This window comes from Gadus macrocephalus, chromosome 16, assembly GCF_031168955.1.
Source record: "Gadus macrocephalus chromosome 16, ASM3116895v1".
Taxonomy (NCBI): domain Eukaryota; kingdom Metazoa; phylum Chordata; class Actinopteri; order Gadiformes; family Gadidae; genus Gadus; species Gadus macrocephalus.
In genome coordinates this window covers 8084793-8107512 of record NC_082397.1, presented here as the reverse complement: position 1 = coordinate 8107512, position 22720 = coordinate 8084793, and the positions used below count along the sequence as shown (strand labels likewise).

The 22720-nt window shown below is 41.1% G+C and overlaps 5 protein-coding genes across 8 annotated transcripts; 3 read left to right on the top strand and 2 right to left on the bottom strand.

Moving 5' to 3' along the window:
* Positions 1–794: 794 nt before the first annotated feature.
* On the bottom strand, positions 795–3828 carry LOC132474457 (post-GPI attachment to proteins factor 2-like). The gene is made up of 5 exons (XM_060075174.1): positions 3396–3828; positions 3028–3277; positions 2669–2775; positions 2348–2456; positions 795–2179 (listed from the first exon to the last, which is right to left on the bottom strand). The coding sequence occupies exons 1-5, from the start codon at positions 3561–3563 to the stop codon at positions 2049–2051; spliced, it is 765 nt and encodes a 254-aa protein (XP_059931157.1). The 5' UTR covers positions 3564–3828; the 3' UTR covers positions 795–2048.
* A 296-nt stretch (positions 3829–4124) lies between these two features.
* chrna10a (cholinergic receptor, nicotinic, alpha 10a) lies at positions 4125–8908 on the top strand. Of its 3 annotated transcripts, XM_060075169.1 has the most exons (5): positions 4125–4403; positions 5717–5862; positions 6187–6341; positions 6900–7432; positions 7976–8908. In XM_060075169.1, exons 1-5 carry the CDS (start codon positions 4343–4345, stop codon positions 8662–8664), a joined length of 1584 nt encoding a protein of 527 aa, XP_059931152.1. In that variant the 5' UTR covers positions 4125–4342; the 3' UTR covers positions 8665–8908. The 3 variants fall into 3 exon arrangements, with proteins under 3 accessions (XP_059931152.1, XP_059931153.1, XP_059931154.1); XM_060075171.1 differs by lacking the exon at positions 4125–4403 and having other exon boundaries at positions 5768–5862; positions 6187–6231; XM_060075170.1 differs by lacking the exons at positions 4125–4403; positions 6187–6341 and having other exon boundaries at positions 5724–5862.
* A 987-nt stretch (positions 8909–9895) lies between these two features.
* Positions 9896–12114, bottom strand: LOC132474455 (olfactory receptor 52N5-like). 2 transcript variants are annotated; one of them, XM_060075173.1, is made up of 3 exons: positions 11988–12114; positions 11551–11606; positions 9896–11352 (listed from the first exon to the last, which is right to left on the bottom strand). In XM_060075173.1, the coding sequence occupies exons 1-3, from the start codon at positions 12014–12016 to the stop codon at positions 10388–10390; spliced, it is 1050 nt and encodes a 349-aa protein (XP_059931156.1). In that variant the 5' UTR covers positions 12017–12114; the 3' UTR covers positions 9896–10387. The 2 variants fall into 2 exon arrangements, with proteins under 2 accessions (XP_059931156.1, XP_059931155.1); XM_060075172.1 differs by having other exon boundaries at positions 11551–12104.
* A 3960-nt stretch (positions 12115–16074) lies between these two features.
* or71aq2 (odorant receptor, family 71, subfamily AQ, member 2) lies at positions 16075–17824 on the top strand. Its single transcript, XM_060075504.1, has one exon. It carries the CDS (start codon positions 16083–16085, stop codon positions 17016–17018), a length of 936 nt encoding a protein of 311 aa, XP_059931487.1. The 5' UTR covers positions 16075–16082; the 3' UTR covers positions 17019–17824.
* A 2123-nt stretch (positions 17825–19947) lies between these two features.
* Positions 19948–21433, top strand: LOC132474572 (olfactory receptor 52H1-like). Its single transcript, XM_060075351.1, has one exon. The coding sequence runs from the start codon at positions 20109–20111 to the stop codon at positions 21054–21056; it is 948 nt and encodes a 315-aa protein (XP_059931334.1). The 5' UTR covers positions 19948–20108; the 3' UTR covers positions 21057–21433.
* Positions 21434–22720: the final 1287 nt, after the last annotated feature.

Genomic DNA, 22720 nt, shown 5'->3' with positions numbered 1-22720 from the left:
TGTCAATACACATTCGCGGCCGCAGGTTGCGCCAGAAATTGGTTCCGGGAAGAAGTAGTCCAGCGTCCTTAACCAGGCCGTTACCGGTGTTTAAAGACAGGCTGACCATTAGAGACAAGTGGCTCAAAAGTGGGTCAGGTCAATCAACAACAGCGGAGGAGCAATGATGCCAATTTTAAAATAATGGTTGTCAATAAGGCAGAGTCAAGTAACAACTGCCAAGCTGCCAAGAAGTTTGGGGTCACGGAGTGTAACGTAAGAAGATGGCGAGCACCAAAATAACGTCTCAAAGACGTCAACAGTCAGCGCAAATCCTACCGTGGTCCTCAAAGTGGCCGTTTCAGTGAGGCTGACCGGAGAGTTTTTGAATACGTCAGAGAAAACGCGCTTTGCCGGCGGAGCCAGTGGAAGCGGAGCAGCTGGGGAGCGATGACAGCGAGAGCAAACACAGCGGGGCAGAGGACGTGTGTGAGCGATAGAGAGAGATCGGAGGAGAAGTTTGGCGAATTTTAGTTAAGTTTAGTTAAATATGTGGCCTGTATTTTTCTATGTTATTTAAAAATTTTCCCAATGTTGCTTGATTATTGCTTGATATTAATTTTGAATCATACTGTACATATTTTGCCTTGAAAGTGCCGTGGCCTTTACTGGCATTATTAATATAACAAGTGTTTAATTCACTGTTCTTTGTTCTGCAAATCTTTTTTTCTAAATGTTTGTGTTGAAAAACGGGGGGTCGTCTTATAATCAGGGTCGTCTTATATTCGGACCAATACGGTAATAATAATGGTAAATACAGGCCTATAACCTTTTTAGTCCACATTAAATCATGATCTTCAGAAAAAAACGAAGTCAAAACGACCTTCATGCGACCATGTCGTAGCAAACAGTTTTGTATCATTAATTGCAATGGCAATAGTAAGTCTGGTGGGTAAGGAGTAGAGTTTCATGTTTTATTTAAACCCTCTTTGACCTCGACCTCTCAACCCTAACCCCAAACAATTTAAACTTTCTCCCAGACCCATGTTTAGACTTGGATATTATATATGGTCAGTCCTTCAACTATAACACAGAAACTGCTTAGGTAGGCATTGTCATCATTAAGCTATGTCAAACGATACATGTGACAAGTAAAGTAAATAAATACATACAAATGATATCTTCTTGCTTGGGGAGGAAATTAAGTTGTTTTTTTTCTTCCTTTTTTGAAGCTTCAATAAATCATACAATCGTTTAGTTTGCTGTCGATTTGGCTCAGGCCAGTCTTCATTTGAAAAAAATATTGGTTAAGTGGACTTAAATGCACAACGGTATAATCCTTCACGAATTTCTCAATTGAGAGAAAATAATACACTGAAACAAGTTTATTTTCATTTTATATATAAAGGCTATATATATAATTGTTCATTCATTTTTTGGGGCAAAATAGAGAACTGGTTTAATAACTTTGCAGAGGATGAATTTGACTGACACAAAAGTCCAAAACCAAAACATTGTTTTTTAAACCAAGGATGAGCTAATCCATAATCTTACACAGAAAAGAGTCAGAAATCCCACATGATTTGAAAAGTTACTGTTGTATTTACCATCATTTACCAGTAGTTATAAACCTAAGAGTGGTTTCAAATCGGATTGTTTAAAATATGACATATTATATCTATATATATACATAAATAATATGTCATATTTTAAACAATCCGATATATATATATTTATAAAGAACATCACTTTATTTTGGTGAACATCATTTTTTTTATATTAGGCCTATATAAAAGGTCACATCAGTTATCAAGAGCAGACAGAATATCCACAACGGGCATTTCATATAGCAACTGGGATGTTTTTCTGTCATCTTGTGAAAGATTGAAGGGACTTTCCTCTATTATAATATTGTCACTGAACTGGATGATTTGATGACATAATGGACCCAATACATAAACAAATGGCTGATTCTACATCATCTCACTAATTCCTTCTGAACAGATGTGAGTATCTACGGTATATATTGACCGGTGAACTGGCATGACTTGTAACCTGCGGTCCTCCAGTCAGAAGACTTTATCCTCATTGGGTGAAATGAGAACGAGCTCCCTGTTCTTGAAGTCCCATACAGCTGTGAGGTGGAAGGCCATGTTGGTCAGCACCACCAGATACTCAAACAGAGCAAAGAACGTGTAACCTTATGAACAGCAGGGAGAGGGAAAATAAGAATCACAGATTAATTAGCTGCATCTAAATCAATTTTTGCATAACCAACATAATATTTCTCTGTTTTGATTTAATTTTAAATATTTTTATATAGATTCTCAGTGATACATTTTGAATAAAAGTACACTAATATACTTACTTCCTGGTTCACAATACAAGTTGTGTTTCACGTAAAAGTACACGGCGAAGGCGCAGAATGAAATATTGAGGATTAAAAGACGAACTTTCCAAAGGTAAGACTTGCTATCCTGTAATAAATTAATAAATAACACCACATTTAGAATAGGTTATAGGCGTACATGATATTGAGTTAAGAAAATACGCTCTATTACTATTCTAAATTTAAAAAAAATACAAAAATACTATTCTAAATGCAAAATAAATGCACTGTTAAAAAAGTTATATTTTCATGTAATTTAAGTTGTATTAATGTTGAAGGGTTTCAAATAAAGGGCGTTACCTCTGGGTTTAGGGAAAACTTCTTGATGGTATTCCATAAGCGGCAGGTGATAATCATGTAGATGATTGAACTTATAATAAACAGCACAAAGCCCTCCTTGTGTACAACTGAAGGTGATAGAGGGGATAGAGGGAATACATTTTTTATAACTTTTTGTTTACTTTTTTGTTTCTACAATCAAGCAAGACAAATAAAAAAAGCATGCAAGATGCACACATCTCACACACAATCAACAATATATCAACAGTAAAGTAAAAGCGATTGTGTACCTTACTGCAATTGGGACAGTCTTGAAAAGACATACAAACATGTATCATTGATTATATGTTTTAAAAATAGACAGATATGGGTTTACTCACGGTATTTCTCATTGGATGACACATAAGTAAGTAATAACAGACCAAAGTTCTCCGAAATTGAGAAGGCCACATTTAGGAAAACAAGCGAACTCTCTGGGAATTTGGAAGAGAAATGGCCCTTGTAAAATCGAAAGTAGGTGAAGGTCACCAGGAAGCGAGGTGCTGAGTGCAGACCGATGCAGAAACGCCAGATATTGCCCTCCGGTTCCAGGCTTATTGCTGCGCTTATCGATGGCAGATAATTAGGAACCTAAAAGCAGAACACAACATGACTGATCAACGGACGTTCATTGCACCTTACGGCAGGCCTCATTGTAACCCTGTGTGATCAGTGAAACAAAGAGAAGTTTATTGTGGGATGATATTACCTGACAATGAGTGCCAGTCGAGTCTTCAAAATGAAATATAGAGGATATTAAGACGCACGTAGTGAGGCCAACCAAAGGTAGAAACACAGTGCCCAAAACACAGGTGCTGAATGAGATTCTGATGGCCGGAGGTCGCTCATAGCCCAAGAAAGGGGAGACTTGTAGCATTCTGGATGGGAATGGATCAACGGGATGCCTACATTTAAGCCGTATCAACGATTCTGTCCCGTTTTGACTGATTTGGTCAACGCTCAAGCATCGATCGGTTCATTCACTGGGGCCGACTGTCAACGGTCAACAACGGCGTGTCTAAACCCAGCATGCGTTAAACTAAATTATTTTTTTAATAATGGAATAAATGCCTGACAATAACACCTGCATTCCTCGCCTATCTCGCGGACGGAAGCTGAGAGGAGAGAGTGCCGGTACCCGGAAGAGGACGATACAGCCAATCCAAGCACACTAGAGATCAACATGGATGGGTAGCCTATTCAAATGTGTGTTTTAAAAAAAATAATGTCTCCTCCTTCGCAACCAATAAAGCACCAGCCAACGTTGCCTGGATTCTCCAACGGCATGGTCAAATGTTACAGGGGAGACCGGGCGTTGTCCTTGGTGCTGAATCTGTTTCCGTTATAAAGAAAACACAGAGACTATTTCTATTTGTACTTTGTGGCTCCGGATCCAAGTCCACCATGTGTGGGTATTATGTGGCTATTTGAATACACGATTAGAGTTGCCCTGTTGTGTATGTGCTCAGTGCTCACTCTCACGTCAGCGCATCTGTTCACTACCCTGCCTGCCCTATTTTATCAGGCGCTCACTGGGGAGGAATCTGGACCTGGCAGAGTAGCGGACTTCATTCACACTGCATGACTGAAATACTATAATCACACTTTTATTTTTAAATTAACCTGTTCAAATGGTTTTAAAGTCGACATAACAAGATGAAACTATGGAGAATTCAGACTTCCCTTAAATTGCTTCTGTTTGTCAGTGTTTTACCAAGTAAGTCTCCTTTCCAATTGTTTTTAGTATTTTTCGCCTATACATAATAATAATGATAATAATAATAACGCAGTTATACAAAATAATGATATTCATTAATTGGCGATTTTCTTTCGAAATTACCTGATGTGAATCAGTCTAGAGAATAAGATGTTTCGTGATGAATATAAATGAAAGAGTGTCTCAGTTTACTATCATTACTATGTATTAGATGGATTGTGATAAGTGTAATGATAATTATTATTATCAGTGATAGAAGCATTGCAGGTGTAATTTTGTATACATGTATGTATGTCTTCTTCCTATTCCCCTCAAATGCCTGTAGCAATGGAGGATTGACATCTGGCTTAACCGAATCCACCATGAACACTGACAACATTGCTTTGATGTTTGTAGCTCAGAAAACAAAAAAAAATCCACACCAGCCTCCCCAACCATAGGTAGAAATAATAATTCCTTTCTCAACCACATATCAGATAAAAAAAATGACGCAGTCAAATTTCACATATTCGTGCATCAATCCAAAACAAATCTGAAAACACACAGTATAGCCTTCACAAAACCAAATTTTTCATTATAAGTGCCCGATATGAGAGGTGTAACCACACCACAGTACAGCTGATCCTACAGCAGGTGATGTGTCAGGGGTGTATGTTGCTATAGGCATGATATTATTGATACAGTATGTGCTGGATGGATTAGGGTCAGGTCAGAGAGGAGCCATGCAACACATGTCCGCTCACAGACATATAGAGAGCAGACGAGATACTACAACGGCTCATCAGGCCACATGTGCTTTATCTCCTAGAGCGGGAGATCGGGGAAATCCCCTGCCCATCTGTCTCTAAACATGCTCTCTCCATCACCGCGTTCCACCACCGCAGCCTTGCAGCTACAACAGAGAAAACGCCCAGTCCCATGAAGTCATCACATCCTCATCATCCTCACCATCATCATCATCATCATCGTCATCATCATCATCATCATCATCGTCATCATCATCATCATCCCTATAATCATCTTAATCCTCAACGACACAATACAGAATGTTGCGCTGCAATTTAATCTGTATTTACATTTGCCTGTGGAAATGCACGTTATTCCTTTATCATGGTCCAATCCATATTAGTGTCATCATTAGAAGCCTTACATCATCATCGTTGTTATCAATACAAATAGTTGCCAGTTTTAGTGAGAATGAAGTGGATTAGGTGGTTCTCTTCATAATGGATGGTTACCAAAGGAAAGATTAACATGGACCAGGACCAGAGAAGCCTTCAGCCATGTCTCTCTCTTCTCCCCCACTGCCTCAGCATGTTGGACGGCCAATGGGAAGTATGCGCAGAAGCTCCTGACTGACCTGTTCGCCAACTACACCAGTGCACTGAGGCCAGTTGAAGACACCAACACCATACTGAATGTGACCCTGCAGATAACCCTGTCACAAATCATTGACATGGTACTGAAATATCAAGCATTGTTGCTTTCTTTACATTGCATTTCCATATCGTTTGAAATTAAAATATAGACTCACGCCTGCTATTTGATAGGCTCTCTTGTCATTTTGTGTAATCGGGGAGGAACGATAGTCTCATGGCTAGGGTGTATGCCGCCCAGCGTAGAGGTTGGGTGTTCATAACCCAATGCCATCGCCATCATCCAAGACATGTAGTAAACTTAATGTACATTTAAGTCACTTCGGCTCCATGGCTAACTGAAATTGTAGTACAGCATGATGTGTGTGAGTACTGTGCTTCTGTTGATGCTGTCCCATCCTTTGTAGGATGAACGCAACCAAATCCTGACAGCATACTTATGGATACGCCAGGTGTGGGTCGATGCGCATCTCAGCTGGAGTAAAGACGATTATGATGGACTCGATACCATCCGTATACCTAGTAGTTATGTATGGAGACCTGATATAGTCCTATATAACAAGTAGGTCGGACTGGTATCGGGTAGATCAAGGGAAACGCTTGCTAGCACTGTCGTAGTGCGGTACCTCTTTATTGTCATTGTAAAGGCACAAGCTGAACATTTCTTGAAGCCATTATTCATGGGAAATGTTCAGACCACCTTCTGCCTTTTATACCCCAGTTTCGTATGTTTAAAAGGTCATGAATAATGATTCAGCTGCCGAATTGAGAGGAAATGGAAAATATCAAAGCTATACTAAGCTTAGCCATTGCTTTCAGTTGGTTTCAGTTTAGGGGTTGAGGTTGAGGTTAATTTAGAAGATTTATGATGTATTAGCTCAAACATTGATGTCAATTATGGGAAGAAGGTAAATATTCTGTAAGATACACATAAAAGGCAGAAGCAACACTGGGGCGTGAGTACAACTCTTCAAAGAAGGTTGACTCAGGTCCTCAGTTGGTGAACCTGTGCCTTTGCAGATATTCATCTAGAGACCCATTCGACCACATTCTGTCCTTTGGCCGAATGTGAAAAAAAAATCCTTTGGTTTGTTCGAGAAAGGTTTTCTCTTTATTACAGCGCAGACGAACACTTCACGGGTTCCATGGACACCAACGTCGTGATCCGCCACGACGGTCAGATCATGTGGGACTCGCCGGCCATCACCAAGTCCTCCTGCAGAGTGGACGTGTCCTTCTTCCCCTTCGACGCCCAGCAGTGCCGTTTCACCTACGGCTCCTGGACCTACAACGGCAACCAGCTGGACATCCAGAACGCCATGGAAAGCGCAGACCTGGCCGACCTGGTGGAGAACGTGGAGTGGGAGGTGGAGGGCATGCCGGGCAAGAGGAACATCATCCAATATGGCTGCTGCGCCGACCCCTACCCCGACGTGACCTACACCCTCATGCTGAAGCGGAGGGCCTCCTTCTACGTCTTCAACCTGCTGATACCGTGCGTGATGATCTCCTTCCTGGCCCCGCTTGGCTTCTACCTGCCTGCTGACTCCGGGGAGAAGGTTTCCCTGGGGGTCACTGTGATGCTGGCCCTCACAGTCTTCCAGCTGCTGGTGGCAGAGATCATGCCCCCCTCAGAGAGTGTACCTCTTATTGGTAAGGAGTGATGCCAAGTGCCCTCAGAGAGTGTACCTCTTATTGGTAAGGAGTGATGCCAAGTGCCCTCAGAGAGTGTACCTCTTATTGGTAAGGAGTGACGCCCAGTGTCTCTGCCCTCGGAGAGTGTACCAGTTAAGAACGCTGGGAGCTTTTTGTGGGCCTGGTATTTGTGGGCCTGTCTTAGTGGGCCTGATGTTTTACTTGCCACCAAACAAAGCCTTCCAGGTATGCTGTTGACGGCTAAAATCATGTTGACAGGCAAAATGCAAAATGCTAAAGCTGATTCAGTTAAGTTTCAAGTCCTCATTTCAGTGGAAATATTTCTAAAGAAAAATAACATTTTGTACACGTGAGCAACATGGGGTTCAAAACAAAATCTTTGATCATTAATAATACCCAGATGTGTAGTTATCCACCAGCTCAACATCAGCATCCCTAAGAGGTGATTACAGGCCTAGGATTCCTCATCTAAAATCAACGACCATTTCTTTTGTTGTTTTATGATTTTTAACATCTGGATATCACATTTGTCCTGAACAGGAAAGTATTACATCGCAACGATGACAATGGTAACCACCTCTACCGCCCTGACCATCTTCATCATGAACATCCACCACTGCGGCCCTGACGCCAAGCCGGTACCCAAGTGGGCCAAAAAGGTCATCCTGCAGTACATGGCCAGGATGTTCTTTGTCTACGAAGTAGGGGAGAATTGCATGACGCCCCAGCCTGAAAAACAGGAACCGGCTCCGCCCCGTTCGACGAGGACCACTCACTGGGCCCAGAACGGGCAAGCCGGCCCATGCAGAGAGAACCCCTCGCTGGGCACGGAGGGAGACCGGGACGCGGAGAGTGCCCAGGGGGAGGAGGACACCGATCAGACGAGCACGCTAGGCTCGCTGGGTACCAGCCCCACCAACCGGTACACCAGCTGGAAGAATGGCGTTTTCCAGAGCATGGACTGTGGGGGCTCCCCTAGCACCCGGATGAGGAGCAGGAAAGGGGGAGTGAGCGACGGGGAGAACCGCGCGAGAGAGGCGGCCTGCCTGGAGCCCCAGCTCCTGCAGAACATCGAGTACATCGCCAACTGCTACAGGGAGCAGCGGGCCACGCAGAAACGGACCGGGGAGTGGAAGAGAGTGGCCAAGGTGCTGGACCGCTGCTTCATGTGGATCTTTTTCATCATGGTGTTTCTTATGAGTCTACTTATCATGGGCAAAGTTGTGTAACAGCTGGCAGATTCTGTTGAACGATTTGATAATATGATTCCAAATGTTCAATATCATAGTTATTTTTATTTTTTTAAACCAGTGTAATGATAAGTTGAACATTAGCTGTATCTACACCCACATGTCCATTCTTCCTCACATACCTTTATTTACCAATGTGTAGCACTTAAAATATTGCCCATAGCGTCTGATGGTCGAATTGCTTTGTACAGAATAATTTAATGAACTTAAAAATGAACATGTCAATCATTGTGTTGTAAACAATAGGATATTAGAATTGCTTTGCCCATAATGCCACTATAAAGGAATTCACCCATCATGTCGTCAGTAGTTAGATCTTGAAATCACCACTAGAGGGTGGTAGAGAATAAGGTATGTGCACCTCTGTAGCAGCATTGCATTTATTTCACACTGGAGTATAACGTTTAAACAACTGGGCCACCTACGACCTCATCCCTATAATCATGATAATACTCAACGACACAATGCAGAATGTAGCACTACAATAATATGCAATAATATAATATATAACTATTTAAAAACGGCTATTTAATTTTACTTTTTTCACATATTCATACAGTGCAATTTCACTGGACATGCTTTAAAGCAGGGGCGGTTCTAGGCACGGGCGAACCGGGGCCCGGGGTGCCAATTTTTCATGACACGTGGGGGACGCCATGAGCAGTTAAAATAAGAAAAATCGCGAAACGGTTTTCTATGATGTATCATGACATTGTGTGGGGAATTGGGATATTGGCGCCCCCTCTGGCTGCGACGAGAAGCCCCTCGGTTCGTATACCTTGCGCGATGGGCACGAGCACCGATTAAATATTCATGTGGACCTCTGGAGCACACGCGTACTTCTGACCTGCCTCCACGTTATTCTCTTCAGAAGTTGCTAACTTCTACGCACCTGATCTTTTTTGCAGTAGGCTACTTTAAATGTGAATAAGTGCACATGTAAATCTAGATTTAATTTTAATAAAGTATGTATTGTTCAGCATGATTCAACGTCTGTGAAGTGTCCCTACCAAAGCTGAGACCAAACTTACGCGCTTGACTGAAACCCCCACTGAAGTACGCAGGGCGATGAGAAAATAATATATTGTTATTATTATATAATGTAATATAATAATAAACATTATTAGGCCTATATAATAAAATATAAGATAATATATATAAAATATAGACTATAAAGGTTCCATTTTGTATATTCATATGTAGGTATCTGGGAGTGCATATCTAAATCACAAACTAGGCCTGATGGTCCAAGCCCTGTTATATTGTGTTTATAATATTACTATTACTATAGTACAATTTAGTAATTAAGACGTTTATCTCCAACGTGACTAACTTATTCAAATTCAGGTGATCATATGGTTAGACATCTGATCATATGGTTAGACATGGTTAGACATGGTTAGAAATCTTGCTCAAAATGGCCCACAGGTAAGCTGCAGACATTTGGTGGTTGAACCCAGCAGCTGACAGACGGAGGAGATTAACCTGAAGTTGGCTGTGCTGTACTTTTGATCGGTTATCTGCTTGGTAATTGTTGATGTGTGTGAGGGGGTAGGTGCTTGTGTCTGGGACTCAGCACCTCATCAATCGGGGTCCTTGATCAATTTACAATATCAGCACACACAAATGCCCCTCATCAATGTTTTAACATTAGAAACACAACACAAAAACAAGCACAAGGAACGTCCCATTATAAAACATGTTAAAAAGATGGAGTGACCTTTCTGCCAAACACTTGCAGTATCTTATCACGCAACGACCTCGTTTGAATTGCATATATAACTGGATTGAGATTAGCGGGAAGGACGTGGAACAGGATGTAGGCGATCTTCCTGAGGTCGGGGTAGTCGGGGAAGCGGTGCAGTATGATGGTCAGGAAGCCCGACCACAGCATGATGAGGTAAAGCACCAGGTGGCTGGCGCACGTCTGCATGGCCTTGCTGTTCAGCTCCTTGTTCTTGCGCATCCAGCACGCCAACGCTATCCGGAAGTAGGTGAGCGTGATGCAGAACATGGAGGAGCTGAACAGCGCCACCGTGAAGAACAGCCCGTAGATGTTGTTGACGGACACGTCGTCGCACGACAGCTTGAACAGCGAGGCGTTGTCGCAGTAGGCGTTCTGCACCAGCGTGCGGCAGCGGCTCAGCCGTACCGTCAGGCCGATCAGCACGGACACCAGCAGGACGGACACGGCCCACGCCGCGGTGGACAGCCACGCCACCGTGCGGGTGGTCATGAGGGAGCCGTACCTCAGCGGGTGGCAGATGGCCACGTAGCGGTCGAACGCCATGATGATCAGGATGAGGTGGGAGGCCGAGCCGAAGGTGTGGCTGCAGAAGGCCTGCGCCACGCACTGGTTGTACGTGATGAGTCTCTCGGTGGACACGATGTCCACCATGAGCCGGGGCAGCAGCACCGTGTTGCCTATGAGGTCGTTCACGGACAGGTTGCAGAACAGCATGTACATGGGCTGGTGCAGGCTTTTCTCGGTGACGATCAGCGTGACCACGCCGATGTTGGAGATGAGGATGAGTAGGTAGACGAAGAGAAGCAGGAGGGCCACAGGGTAGGTGAACTGGGGGGAGATGTTGAAGCCCTGGATCTGTAGGATTTCCTTTGTGATTGAGTTGTTGATTTCCATGCTGATTTGGAGGGCAACAAAGAAACCTATGCACAGATTTTCGTCAGAGGAGAGATTATTATGCATAGCAACGGAGAAAGTCAGGGAAGAGCCTAATTTTCTTTGTTCTAATGAGAACCTTTTCACAAATTGGCAATTGAAAGTAATTTATGCATGTAAGAATCTTACACTTAGTCAATCTACATGATTTTTTCAATAGGATATAACATAAAAACGATGAATACCTATGAATGCAATTGCTTTCCTCACTGAAAGACTACCAACAGCAGACCGCACAATTCTGGAAACACAGGTAGAGAAAGAAAAATAAGGAAAGGTGAATAAATAAGAATACATTCTGAACAGAACCACAAAACATACGCATCATACTTCATATCTTGTCATATCTCATATAATAAACCACAACCGATCCCAATCCATATGTTACCATACATCAACAAATAAACACCAGACTATACTGGATGCAGATGGAGGAGGTTCTGACTCCAACCAAAGGGAGTTTCCCAGCACTACCTACTCAATAATGACGAAAATCCCTGTGATAGAAATGTGAACAAAAATCTCATTCAATAAACAATTCTGCTAAATGACTAGCTAATATGCAACGCTGGTAACACCTAAAGCCATGCACAGTCACAGGGGTACTTGGTTCTCTGATTACATGCGAGCCGTGGATCCAGTAGGGGACATGCCAAGTCTGAGGGCAACCGGACTGGTGACCCCTTTTATCCGTGATGAAGGGGTCCTCCTCCAGGCTACCGGAAACAGCTGTCAAAGGTTACCAGCTCCAGGACCGCCAGTCCGAGTGCTTAAAGAAATGAATGGCTGATCTGAGATCTATAGTGAGGTTTATTATTGATAATCAATCAGCAGGTGTCAACATTTCTATGGGGCGATGAGATGAAAGTATTTGCATGTATATGTCCATGTATAAAAGTGTCATGGTAACATTTTACAATTAGGGTACAATAATTAACCATTAATTAAGTTGATGCATTGATAAGCATTAACTAACTAAGTTTACTTATGGTCTGGTAATCATTTACCAATGTTGGTGTTTATTCATTAATATACCCTTATTGTAAAGCAACATGGTCTCACAGGAATCCGTGAAATTACTACGGTCGGACGCTTAACTCGAAATCCGTGGCCACATCACGGAAACCCGCCGATATCCGTGTGTGAGCCACGGAATAACAGTGACGTTTACTTGCATTGGAGCAAATTCCGTGGCCACATCACGGACAATTGAAGTGATTCCGTCAGACCACCGCGGATTTTGAGTTAAGCCCCCGCTGTGGTCAAATGTGGCACACACACAGATTGAAACGGGAGCACACACACAGATTGAAACGGGAATCTGTGTGTGTGCCACGGAATATCATTGTCATTTACTTGCATTGGAGCAACTTCCGTGGACACAACAAGGACAATTTAAGTGTTTCAGTGAGACCAACCCGCGTTTTGAGTTAAGCCCCCGTGGTCGACTCGCTCGTTGAAACGGGGATCCGTGTGTGAGCCACGGAACATCAGCGTCATTAACTTGCATTGGAGCGAATTCCGTGGCCACATCACGGAAATCGGCGTGTTTCCATGATGTGTCCACGGATTTCGAGTTAAGCGTCTGACCGTAGTCATTTCACGGATTCCTGTGAGACCAGGTTGTTGTAAAGTGTTACCAATTACATTATATAAATCAGATAAAAGGAATAAATTAAAAGCTGGTTGCACATTGACCGTGAGATGATTCAATATTCCACGTGCCCTTCTGATTAGTCCAAATCTTCCGTTATAGCTGTAAACAATTCCAAATAACATACCATCACCAATGATTACACTTACATAAGAAATGTAATATTCATTCAAAAAAACCTGTAATGGTTTAAATACTGCTCCTGTTTCTAGCAATAGCAGTAGTACATCCTATTTCAGACTGACCAGGAATACTGGAAGAATGCTTTCTGTGAATGAGCTTTGGGTGATCTTAATCCTTCCTGGGTGGTTGGTGTGGTCATTTTCCCATAAGAGGAAAATCAAAAGACTAACCAAGGGCTCAAATCAATTAAGGCATTTAAACCTATTCAAGCCAAGGTCCACTGTGTCCATTTCCCTGGAGTGGGCCGATTAGCTCTGCCCGAAGGCCAACTTAACAGTCCACATGTTCAAAAGGCCCACATGTGTCCACTTCAGTCCCATGTCGTCCAAGCTGCACTGGTGTTTCAATTACTATTCAATGAGTTTCACCTAAATGTCATTCCTTTGGTGAAGTTAAATGTAAAGCTTAGAAATGTGGATGCAAAAGGAAGAAAAATAAATAAAAATCTTGTTACGATTATTTTGCCCGATATTGTTATTGCGATTAATTCATTGCGATTAATGGATTATCAATTACATTTGCCAACCAGGCAAACATTTCACAGTACTGTTTCATTTTATTTCCACTGGTGGAGATTCCTCAGACCCTTGATGGACAGTCTAGACATCTAGCGGCCCTATCAGCAATTCCTGTGATTTGATGGAGCGCTTATTGCTGAGTTGTAGCAGTTTGTAATTTTACATAAATATAACAGGAATACAAAATGTATTTTTTACTTTTTTATTGATAATACTTATGCGTTTTCAAATTTTTGGAATAATACGGTACTTAAAGTCTGGCCCATTGATTTTGTTTACATGGAGAAGAATATTTGCACTCAGTTTTAGTAATTTTCTGTGTAAAACATACATTTATAGGCTTTGCCGAAAAGTGTGACTTTTTATAATGTTAGTTAAAATGTGAACAAAAGGACAACTATTTAAATATACTTCAGAACATATAAACTATAAAGTTTCAAATAAGTAAAATATGATTATGTGGCCTCAACAACAACCCTTTCACGACTTCGACTGAGTGACACTTTTCATGAACAACATTGTGCTAAACCTATTAACAACAAGGGGCTTTCCGGAGCCCCAGGGAATAATTAACGATGGGAGGATAATAACACATCATTTAAAACTCCCTCTAAGGGACTCATTATTAACTGTGGTGTTTTTCCCTCATAAGTAATGATCCCAACCCTTCAGACGGATGATGACAGGAGGCCAGATCTGAGATGATTGTATCCCTTGGCCTCAAGACAGTGTCAAAATAACTATGTAGCAAACAAGGCAGCGGAACATATTATTCTCCCAGGGATGTAGATGGATAGTCATCAGTCAACTCCACAGGGGGAAATCCCCAGGAGAAGTTTCATCACAAGGAATTTTGGTGTCACAGTAACAGTTTGTTTTTGTTTTCAGAGATGATTATTTGTCGCAGAGGATTGTAAAGTGTGATAGAAAAAGAAAAGAAAAAGAAAAAGATATGAATCATATCATTTGATCATATACAGTATATCTCTTTGGATACCCCAAATGTCCTTGTGGTGAAGGGGCAGGAAGGTTGAAAACCTTCCTGTTTATGAAAACCTATACATTTTAAGAAAAAATATTGTTAGAAATTTAAATCTATAGTAATCTATTTTGATTTCTATATCTCTTCCATGTTTCCTGCCCTATTTCAAAATATATATTTATTTAATTTTAGAATTATTTAGGAATTTGTATGAATGTATGAATAAAAGCGAAGCAAGTTAGCAACACCCATATAACCTCTATGGGCATTTATTGTTTCTGCAGAACAGGCAAAACAAATAAAAACAGTTTTACCAAAAATGGTAATAAATAACCTTGACGAAAAAATAAATGCAGTTTAACTACAGAAGTCTCTGCTGGAAAGAGAGAGCTCATTCGGCTGGCATTTTGTGATGCAATGGTCGCGGTACTTCTTGCGTGTACCGGAAGAGATTGTATTTACAATGGTGTTAACACATTGTGAAGGCACATTCTTAAATGTCACACACACTCACACTCACACACACACTCACACACACACACACACACACACACACACACACACACACACACACACACACACACACACACACACACACACACACACACACACACACACACACACACGTGGAAATATACTGTACATACCAGGTCAAGGGACAAAAAGAAAAGTAATACATTTAAATAGCAATGAAAAACGGATCACATCAAAAACAAAAGTAACCCGAAAGTAACACATTTTGAAGTCTCCAAACAACGGTGTTGAATACTGAATCAAGGGAAATTGACAAAGATTAATCAAATGTAAAGTGTGTAGAATTTAGTAGCAACTAGCCAGCAACTGAATACCCCCCCCCCCTCCACCCACACACACTCTAACAACTAGGTTGAAGGCCCATACTGGCCTGTATTATGTAATGTGCCAGTAGATATTCCGTTTTGTGGAACTTTTAGATTTTTGACAGCTCTAGCCTGCAAATTAATCAGTTTAACAAATCCCAATCCAGTACTTTTGCCATAGTCACCATGACCATCACGGGACATGTTGCAGGTCATGGTGGAGTTAACCAGCCTGTGCTGGTTCATGTTAATGTTGTTGAAGGATGGTCCATTTTCTGGCCTTCTTCTTTTCAACAACACTTTCTTTTCAAAAACAGTCTGTTTTCCCGGAGGACTTGTCAGAGGTTGACGACAAGCGTTGGATTACTTAATACAGTGACAGTCAGTGTAACCCTCACAGTGCCTGTCTGTCTTAACGGTCGCTCTGCCACATCTCTTCACTCGGTGAAGATTTGAATTCCTAAATGTTATTTTTACCATTTTTCCTGAACTGTGATTGCTAACTCCTCTGAAGCTGTAGTTTTTTTTTTTTTAGCTCAATATGGAAAATGAATCCATGAGTGTAATCAATGCAGTAAGTCTGGACCCGTTCTATATTCCACCACGAGGAAGGTACCCCATATTCTTCCTGGGTGTCATGATCTATCTGTTTGCCATATTCTGCAACATGACCTTGCTGGCTCTGATCATATTCGAGAGGAAGCTGCACACTCCCATGTACTTCCTCCTGTTTAGCTTGCCTCTCAACGACCTGGTGGGCATAACGGCTATGCTCCCCAAGGTGCTCGCCGACATTGTCACAGGAACCAGAAAGGTGACCTACCAGCTGTGTGTGCTGCAGGCTTTCCTCCTCCACATGTACGGAGGGGGAGTGCTGTTCATCCTGGCCGCCATGGCGTTCGACCGCTACATGGCCATCTGCAGGCCCCTGAGGTACCGCTCAGTGATGTCGGTCCGGACCGTAGTGTCCATCGTCTGTCTGGTGTGGGGCCTGGACTTCGTCCTCATCCTGTCCCTGTTCGTACTGCAGACCCGGCTGCCCAAGTGCAGGACGGCCGTGATGAACGTGTTCTGTGACAACCCGTCGCTGCTGAAGCTCTCGTGCGGCAACACCGCGCTCAACAACATCGTCGGCCTGCTCACCACGGCCGCCATGCAACTGCTGAGCGTGTCCGTGCAGCTGTTCTCCTACATCAGGATCCTGGTCGCGTGCATTGGGTCCAGGAGATCCGAGGCCAAGACCAAGGCCATCAACACTTGCATGTCCCAACTCATCATATTCTGCATATTCGAAATCGTGGGCACCTTCACCATTTTATCCCACAGATTTAAAAACGTCTCGCCCGACTTGCAAAAGATAATGGGCATGCTGATATTCCTTGTCAACCCTATTCTGAATCCCATTGTCTATGGGCTGAAGACGAGTGAGATTAGGAACACACTACTGGCACTGGTAAAAAATAAAAGATCAGGCTGAGGCAGGATTGATACGTGTTGAGGTGAAGAATACACACTTTTTTGGTCAGATGTAGGAACCATTCCTATGTTCATTATCAACGCATTCTGCTGCTACTTGACTAATCTCCTCCTTTCCATTCAGATTTACGTTGTTTGTAATCCACTTTATATCAAAGTCATATCAGTGTTTCCTTTCCCAAAATGACACGACATGGTCACATGTACACTGATAATCTCACGGCAACCAGTGGTCATAATAGATGAAAGAGAAATGTCGCAAAGGTTGTATAAAATATAACAAACAATTGCAAGGTTTATAAAACGTGCTGTTTAAATGTAATTATAACAGGAAAATAACATGAACCATTGTGATGGGCATATGCTCTCCTGCTGTTGACAGGTTGTTTAGAGGCAAGGTAAGACAGACAAGGCCCATGACACCACACCACTTCACACAAACACAGAATCGTGGCTCTTTCTGGGCATATTCTAAAGCAAAATTGTCCAACTCCACAAAACACTACATTATTAGTAGATTGATAATAGCAATACATTGGCTGTATTGAGTAATAGGGGAGTTTACAACAAATTGTTGTTAGGTTGTACTGTTTTGCATGGATCATGTCATCTTTCCCCGAAACTCTTCAGAAATATCACATCATACATTTTGAAGGATCATTTATTGATGCATTATTTCTTCCCCACTAAATAAAGAGTGCTAAGGCTGATTTGCATATTGTGTGTCTCTGACCTAACTGACAAACATCTCTGTAAAGCTACCTAGCTGGCACATCAGATGTATTTGTACCTTCTTTGGGAAATAAATAGACAGACAGAGACACAAATTGCCTTTTGTGTAGAAATATTGAGTGATACTGCGGAAAAGCCTTCCTTGGAAAGGAACATATATATATATATATATATATATATATATATATATATATAGATAGATATAGATATATATAGATATATATATAGATATAGATATAGATAGATATAGATATAGATTGACCACAAGGACATTTGGGGTATCCAAAGAGATATACTGTATATGATCAAATGATATGATTCATATCTTTTTCTTTTTCTTTTCTTTTTCTATCACACTTTACAATCCTTATCATCTCTGAAAACAAAAACAAACTGTATATTGAGTGATACTGCGGAAAAGCCTTCCTTGGAAAGGAATATATATATATATATATATATATATATATATATATATATATATATATATATATATATATATATATATATATATAAAAATAGATATAGATATAGATAGATAAAGGACACTGTTAAATAAATCACCAAAAATGTGGTATGGTTAAAGAGTGGTAATAGAGTGTAATGATGTAATCGCCATTGCTTGCAACTTTTTAACTTTACTTGTGAGGCTTTGGTGAAAAATGGCCAACATACACTCTAACTGTGTTTAAAAAGAGGTTATCTATGAGACAGAGTAACATCAAAAGGCACCAACCACAGCCCAAAGTAGGGTGACCATATCCAAACAAACCAAACCATCTCTGTAAAGCTACCTAGCTGACACATCAGATGTATTTGTACCTTCTTTGGGAAATAAATAGACAGACAGAGACACAAATATATATATATATATAGATATATATACATACATATATATATAGATATATAAAAAAAAATATATATATATATATAGATATATAAAGGACACTGTTAAATAAATCACCAAAAATGTGGTATGGTTAAAGAGTGGTAATAGAGTGTAATAATGTAATCGAACTTTACTTGTGAGGCTTTGGTGAAAAATGGCCAACATACACTCAAACTGTGTTTAAAAAGAGGTTATCTATGAGACAGAGTAACATCAAAAGGCACCAACCACAGCCCAAAGTAGGGTGACCATATCCAAACAAACCAAACCAGTGAGACAAAGGGTATGTGCGTCCCCATACCTGAGAAGAAATGTGGGTGTATCAACTATTATATTTCCCCCAGTACTCAATCCACTTATATATGGGTTAAAGACAAATAACTTCAGAAAAACTTGATTCAAATGTTAAAACGAGTGAGGTTAGCTAGAAAATGACGAGGATTGTTTTTATCTGACAACATATTGACCAATAACGTTTTCATAAAAATGTTTCAAGTGAAAGTTATTTTGAGCCAGCCTTAGTAAGGTAGATTGATAATGAAATATATCAATAAATGAGGTCTCTACTGGATTACTGTTTTTTCTCGTCATTACTCGGAAGTTAGGAGGTCAAGGGGATATTGACAGCAACCTGTCTAGGCAAATTATTGGACATATTTGGAATAATGTACTGGCGTTACTCGATCAAAACCACAAATAACACAAAAGTAACCCAATACTTCTGTTCATGGATGTGTGTGTGCAATAAAAGCAAACATTAAGGAAAAAACAAAAACAAAGATTTTTATCTTTCAATTCATCCAAATTAACCTGCCCTGAGCCCGAATGAACTGGCCCTTAGCCTCAATTAACTGACCCTCACACCAAATTAACTAACCATAAAAAATCATTAAGCTGATCCCAAGGCCATTTAATGTCCCTAAGGCGGAATACCATTGGGCGTAACTTTTGACAATGGCCAATAAAATATCTTCCAATCAGCCCTCCAGTCGCAATACTGCAACCCAGTAACCTGGCTGCTAAGTGAAAGGTAAGTTGCTTGGGGAAGGAGAGAGAGAGTTCAGCAATGATTGCCACACTGAGTCTTGAGGAGTTTTCAAATTATGTTACTGTTCTGTTGCCTGTTAGACTAACACTATTTAAGTTACTAGTGCAGCGTTCGGAACAGGTCGATTGCTTGGCGTCTGGTATTGCATCTTTCCGCTTTATTGTTCTCCGCTCATCCAAACATCTTCACACTTCACACCCGTCATGTGTGAAATCGATCGGGTGAATGGTTGTCGAGAAATCAAAGGAAAGACAGAGACTCCTTCTGTTAAGTTAGATGATATCATATTGTGTTATATTACTTTATTGTTAGTTCTCATACTGATATAATATCCGAAACTGATATTGCTTCTTGACAATTGACCTTTTTTGCTTGTATTTCTTCTAGGAAAAGCCCGTTCTTTGGAATCCAAAAGCATCCTAACGATGAACACAAGTGATCCACTAGGTAACTGGGCAATACAACTAACACTACAGTCATTAGACCTACCGCCTGGCCAAGAATACCCAGTGTTTGTCGTAGGTACTCTGACGTATATAACCATTTTGCTCTGCAATACACTGGTGTTTGCAACGATTGTCTTCACAAAGAGTTTGCATACGCCCATGTTCCTCCTGCTGTTAAACCTACCATTAATGGACATGATTGGAGCCACTGCTTTTCTACCACAGCTTGTAACCAGCATTTTGACCAATAACCGCTCTATCTCCTTCCCTGGGTGCCTCATTCAAGCCTTTTTCATTCACCTCTACGGTACAGGGAACTTAGTCTTTCTAACAGCCATGGCGTATGACAGATATGTCGCCATATGCTTGCCCCTTAGGTACAACTCCATCATGACTCCAAATACTTTGATGAGATTGATCATTTCCATTTGGTTTGCGGACATTCTGTTTTTCACAGTGTTGTTTTCTCTAGTCACAAGGAATAGTATTTGCAGGACTAAAATTGTGGATATTTACTGTAACAATCCGTCTATGACAAAACTACTCTGTGAGGACACAAAGGTGAATAACTACTTCGGCTTGGCTTTCATTGTCATATTCCAAGGTGCCCCGCTGGTTATAATAATGTACACATACATCCAGATCTTGTTGACTTGTGTGATGACGAAGCAGGCTGATGCGAGAGGGAAAGCTCTCCAAACATGTGGAACACATCTGGTGGTTTTTTTATTCTTTGAATTCAATGCTGCCATCACTTTGATCTCTCACCGATTTGAGAGTGTGTCCCCATACCTGAGGAGAGCTGTGGGTGTATCAATTATTATATTTCCCCCAGTACTCAATCCACTTATATATGGATTAAAGACAAAAGAACTTCAGAAAAGCATGATTAAAATGTTTAAACGAGTGAGGTTACCCAGAAAATGACAAGGATTGTTTTTATCTGACAACATATTGACCTATAATGTTTTCATTAAAATATTTGTTGTGAAAGATCCTAATGTCCTTATGTTTTTTAATTCTTTTTCACAAATCCGTGGCAATGCAAAGTGCAATATTATGTTCATAAATAATCAATAGGATGACTTCTATAGCCTAATTTTAGTTTTAGCTTTTCTTTGAATTAATTTTCTGGTTCAAAATAAGTCAAAGCTATACGTTATCTTTAATGCCCAGTGTCTATAGTCGGTTTTTGAGCTCACCCCTTCAATAATCACTATGAACATTGCAGCACAAGACAATTCTCTGTTTTATCTGAGAATGAAGACAACTTTTGCACGAATCACATTAAGACTGATTAAAAAACCTGCATTATTAAAAAACAGTTATATCCTTTGTACAATTTTGATATCTTTGTTCGAGAATGGACCTCCCCATTTCACACAATGTAAGTAGTGCTGAATGTAGGCACATTTATTTATAAAAAAAATAAAAGAAAGTTGAATGCTAGTTGCGTTTCCACCGTTAAATGTTCCGCACAAAAGCCTTTCTACGCCCCTTCACATGACTTCCGAGTCACAATATTGTGCCGTGATAGAGGGCTGTATTCTTCCACCGGATTTTCTAGGAGTCTCTCACAGCTTTCAAGGTATCAATCAGGTATCATGTAATTATAATACAAAATAATGAAAATATGTAATTATCGGATATAGGAACCTTTCCCAGTGGTAATCCATGGAAATGCAAATAGAGTGTTTACAGGGGTCCGTGGTCCACCTTGGTGCCCGCTACTGTTATAATATGTGCAAGTATAGGGTAGTGCATTACCTATCACCCGTCATCCCATTATGAAGGTATAATATGTCATTCCTGCAGCAAGGGGTCTCTCAATAAAAACAATAACAAAAAGTAGATTGATGACGTTGTGAAGTAACTTGGGAACAAAGACGTCTTCACCACGTTTTCTGTCGAAAATCTATCAACAGGATTCAGGCAGAAATCATGCTTACGAATGAGTTAATATATTAACTTGTTATTGACGTTAACGAAATTCATTCTAATGAAATAGCCACAAGCAACATAACGTTACCTTGCTTACTAACTGTTAGATGAGTCAACCTCCTCAACAGCTGTAATGTTATATGGCAAATTCAATCATGGGTTAGCCCAGCGCTGTTCCATGGTCAAAACAATCATGCTGAACATAACTTTTCGAGCAAGCTGAAAGGCCAACAAGGTGTTGGTCCAGGCTCTTGCCATCTTGCATCTAGACTTCGGCAACTCCCTTCTGGCTGGTTTGCCTGCATGCTCCATTCGTCCTCTAGTGCTCCTCCAGAATGCAGCAGCCCGGCTGGTCTTCAACCTACCCCAGTTCACCCACACTCCACCACTCCACCACTCCACCGCCCCATGCACTGGCTACAAGTGGCTTCTCGACAACGATTCATCCACGGTACTCTCCTAGACTCGAATGAGTCCTGTGTGTCTAGCGGTGTATATCTGCTGTCGTGAAGGGCTTTCCAAGGAAGGCTTTTTCCGCAGTATCACTCAATATTTCTACAAAAGGCAAATTACAAAGTACCCTGTCCTACACAAAAAAATAGCTCAAATGTAATCAAACCAGAGATATCTCACGCTTAATTTATTGACCC

What these genes read in the sequence shown, in the direction of transcription:
- LOC132474455 (XM_060075172.1), bottom strand. Translation starts at nt 11,662, where the DNA reads ATGTATTCTTATTTATTCACCTTTCCTTATTTTTCTTTCTCTACCTGT. An exon ending in GAAAGCAATTGCATTCATAG is followed by an intron (nt 11,353 to 11,550) that starts GTATTCATCGTT and finishes ATCTGTGCATAG; the next exon opens with GTTTCTTTGTTGCCCTCCAA.
- LOC132474572 (XM_060075351.1), top strand. Translation starts at nt 20,109, where the DNA reads ATGAACACAAGTGATCCACTAGGTAACTGGGCAATACAACTAACACTA.
- LOC132474457 (XM_060075174.1), bottom strand. Translation starts at nt 3,563, where the DNA reads ATGCTACAAGTCTCCCCTTTCTTGGGCTATGAGCGACCTCCGGCCATC. An exon ending in CGACTGGCACTCATTGTCAG is followed by an intron (nt 3,278 to 3,395) that starts GTAATATCATCC and finishes TTCTGCTTTTAG; the next exon opens with GTTCCTAATTATCTGCCATC. An exon ending in CTTGTATTGTGAACCAGGAA is followed by an intron (nt 2,180 to 2,347) that starts GTAAGTATATTA and finishes GCTGTTCATAAG; the next exon opens with GTTACACGTTCTTTGCTCTG.
- or71aq2 (XM_060075504.1), top strand. Translation starts at nt 16,083, where the DNA reads ATGGAAAATGAATCCATGAGTGTAATCAATGCAGTAAGTCTGGACCCG.
- chrna10a (XM_060075169.1), top strand. Translation starts at nt 4,343, where the DNA reads ATGAAACTATGGAGAATTCAGACTTCCCTTAAATTGCTTCTGTTTGTC. An exon ending in TGTCACAAATCATTGACATG is followed by an intron (nt 5,863 to 6,186) that starts GTACTGAAATAT and finishes CATCCTTTGTAG; the next exon opens with GATGAACGCAACCAAATCCT. An exon ending in AGAGAGTGTACCTCTTATTG is followed by an intron (nt 7,433 to 7,975) that starts GTAAGGAGTGAT and finishes TGTCCTGAACAG; the next exon opens with GAAAGTATTACATCGCAACG.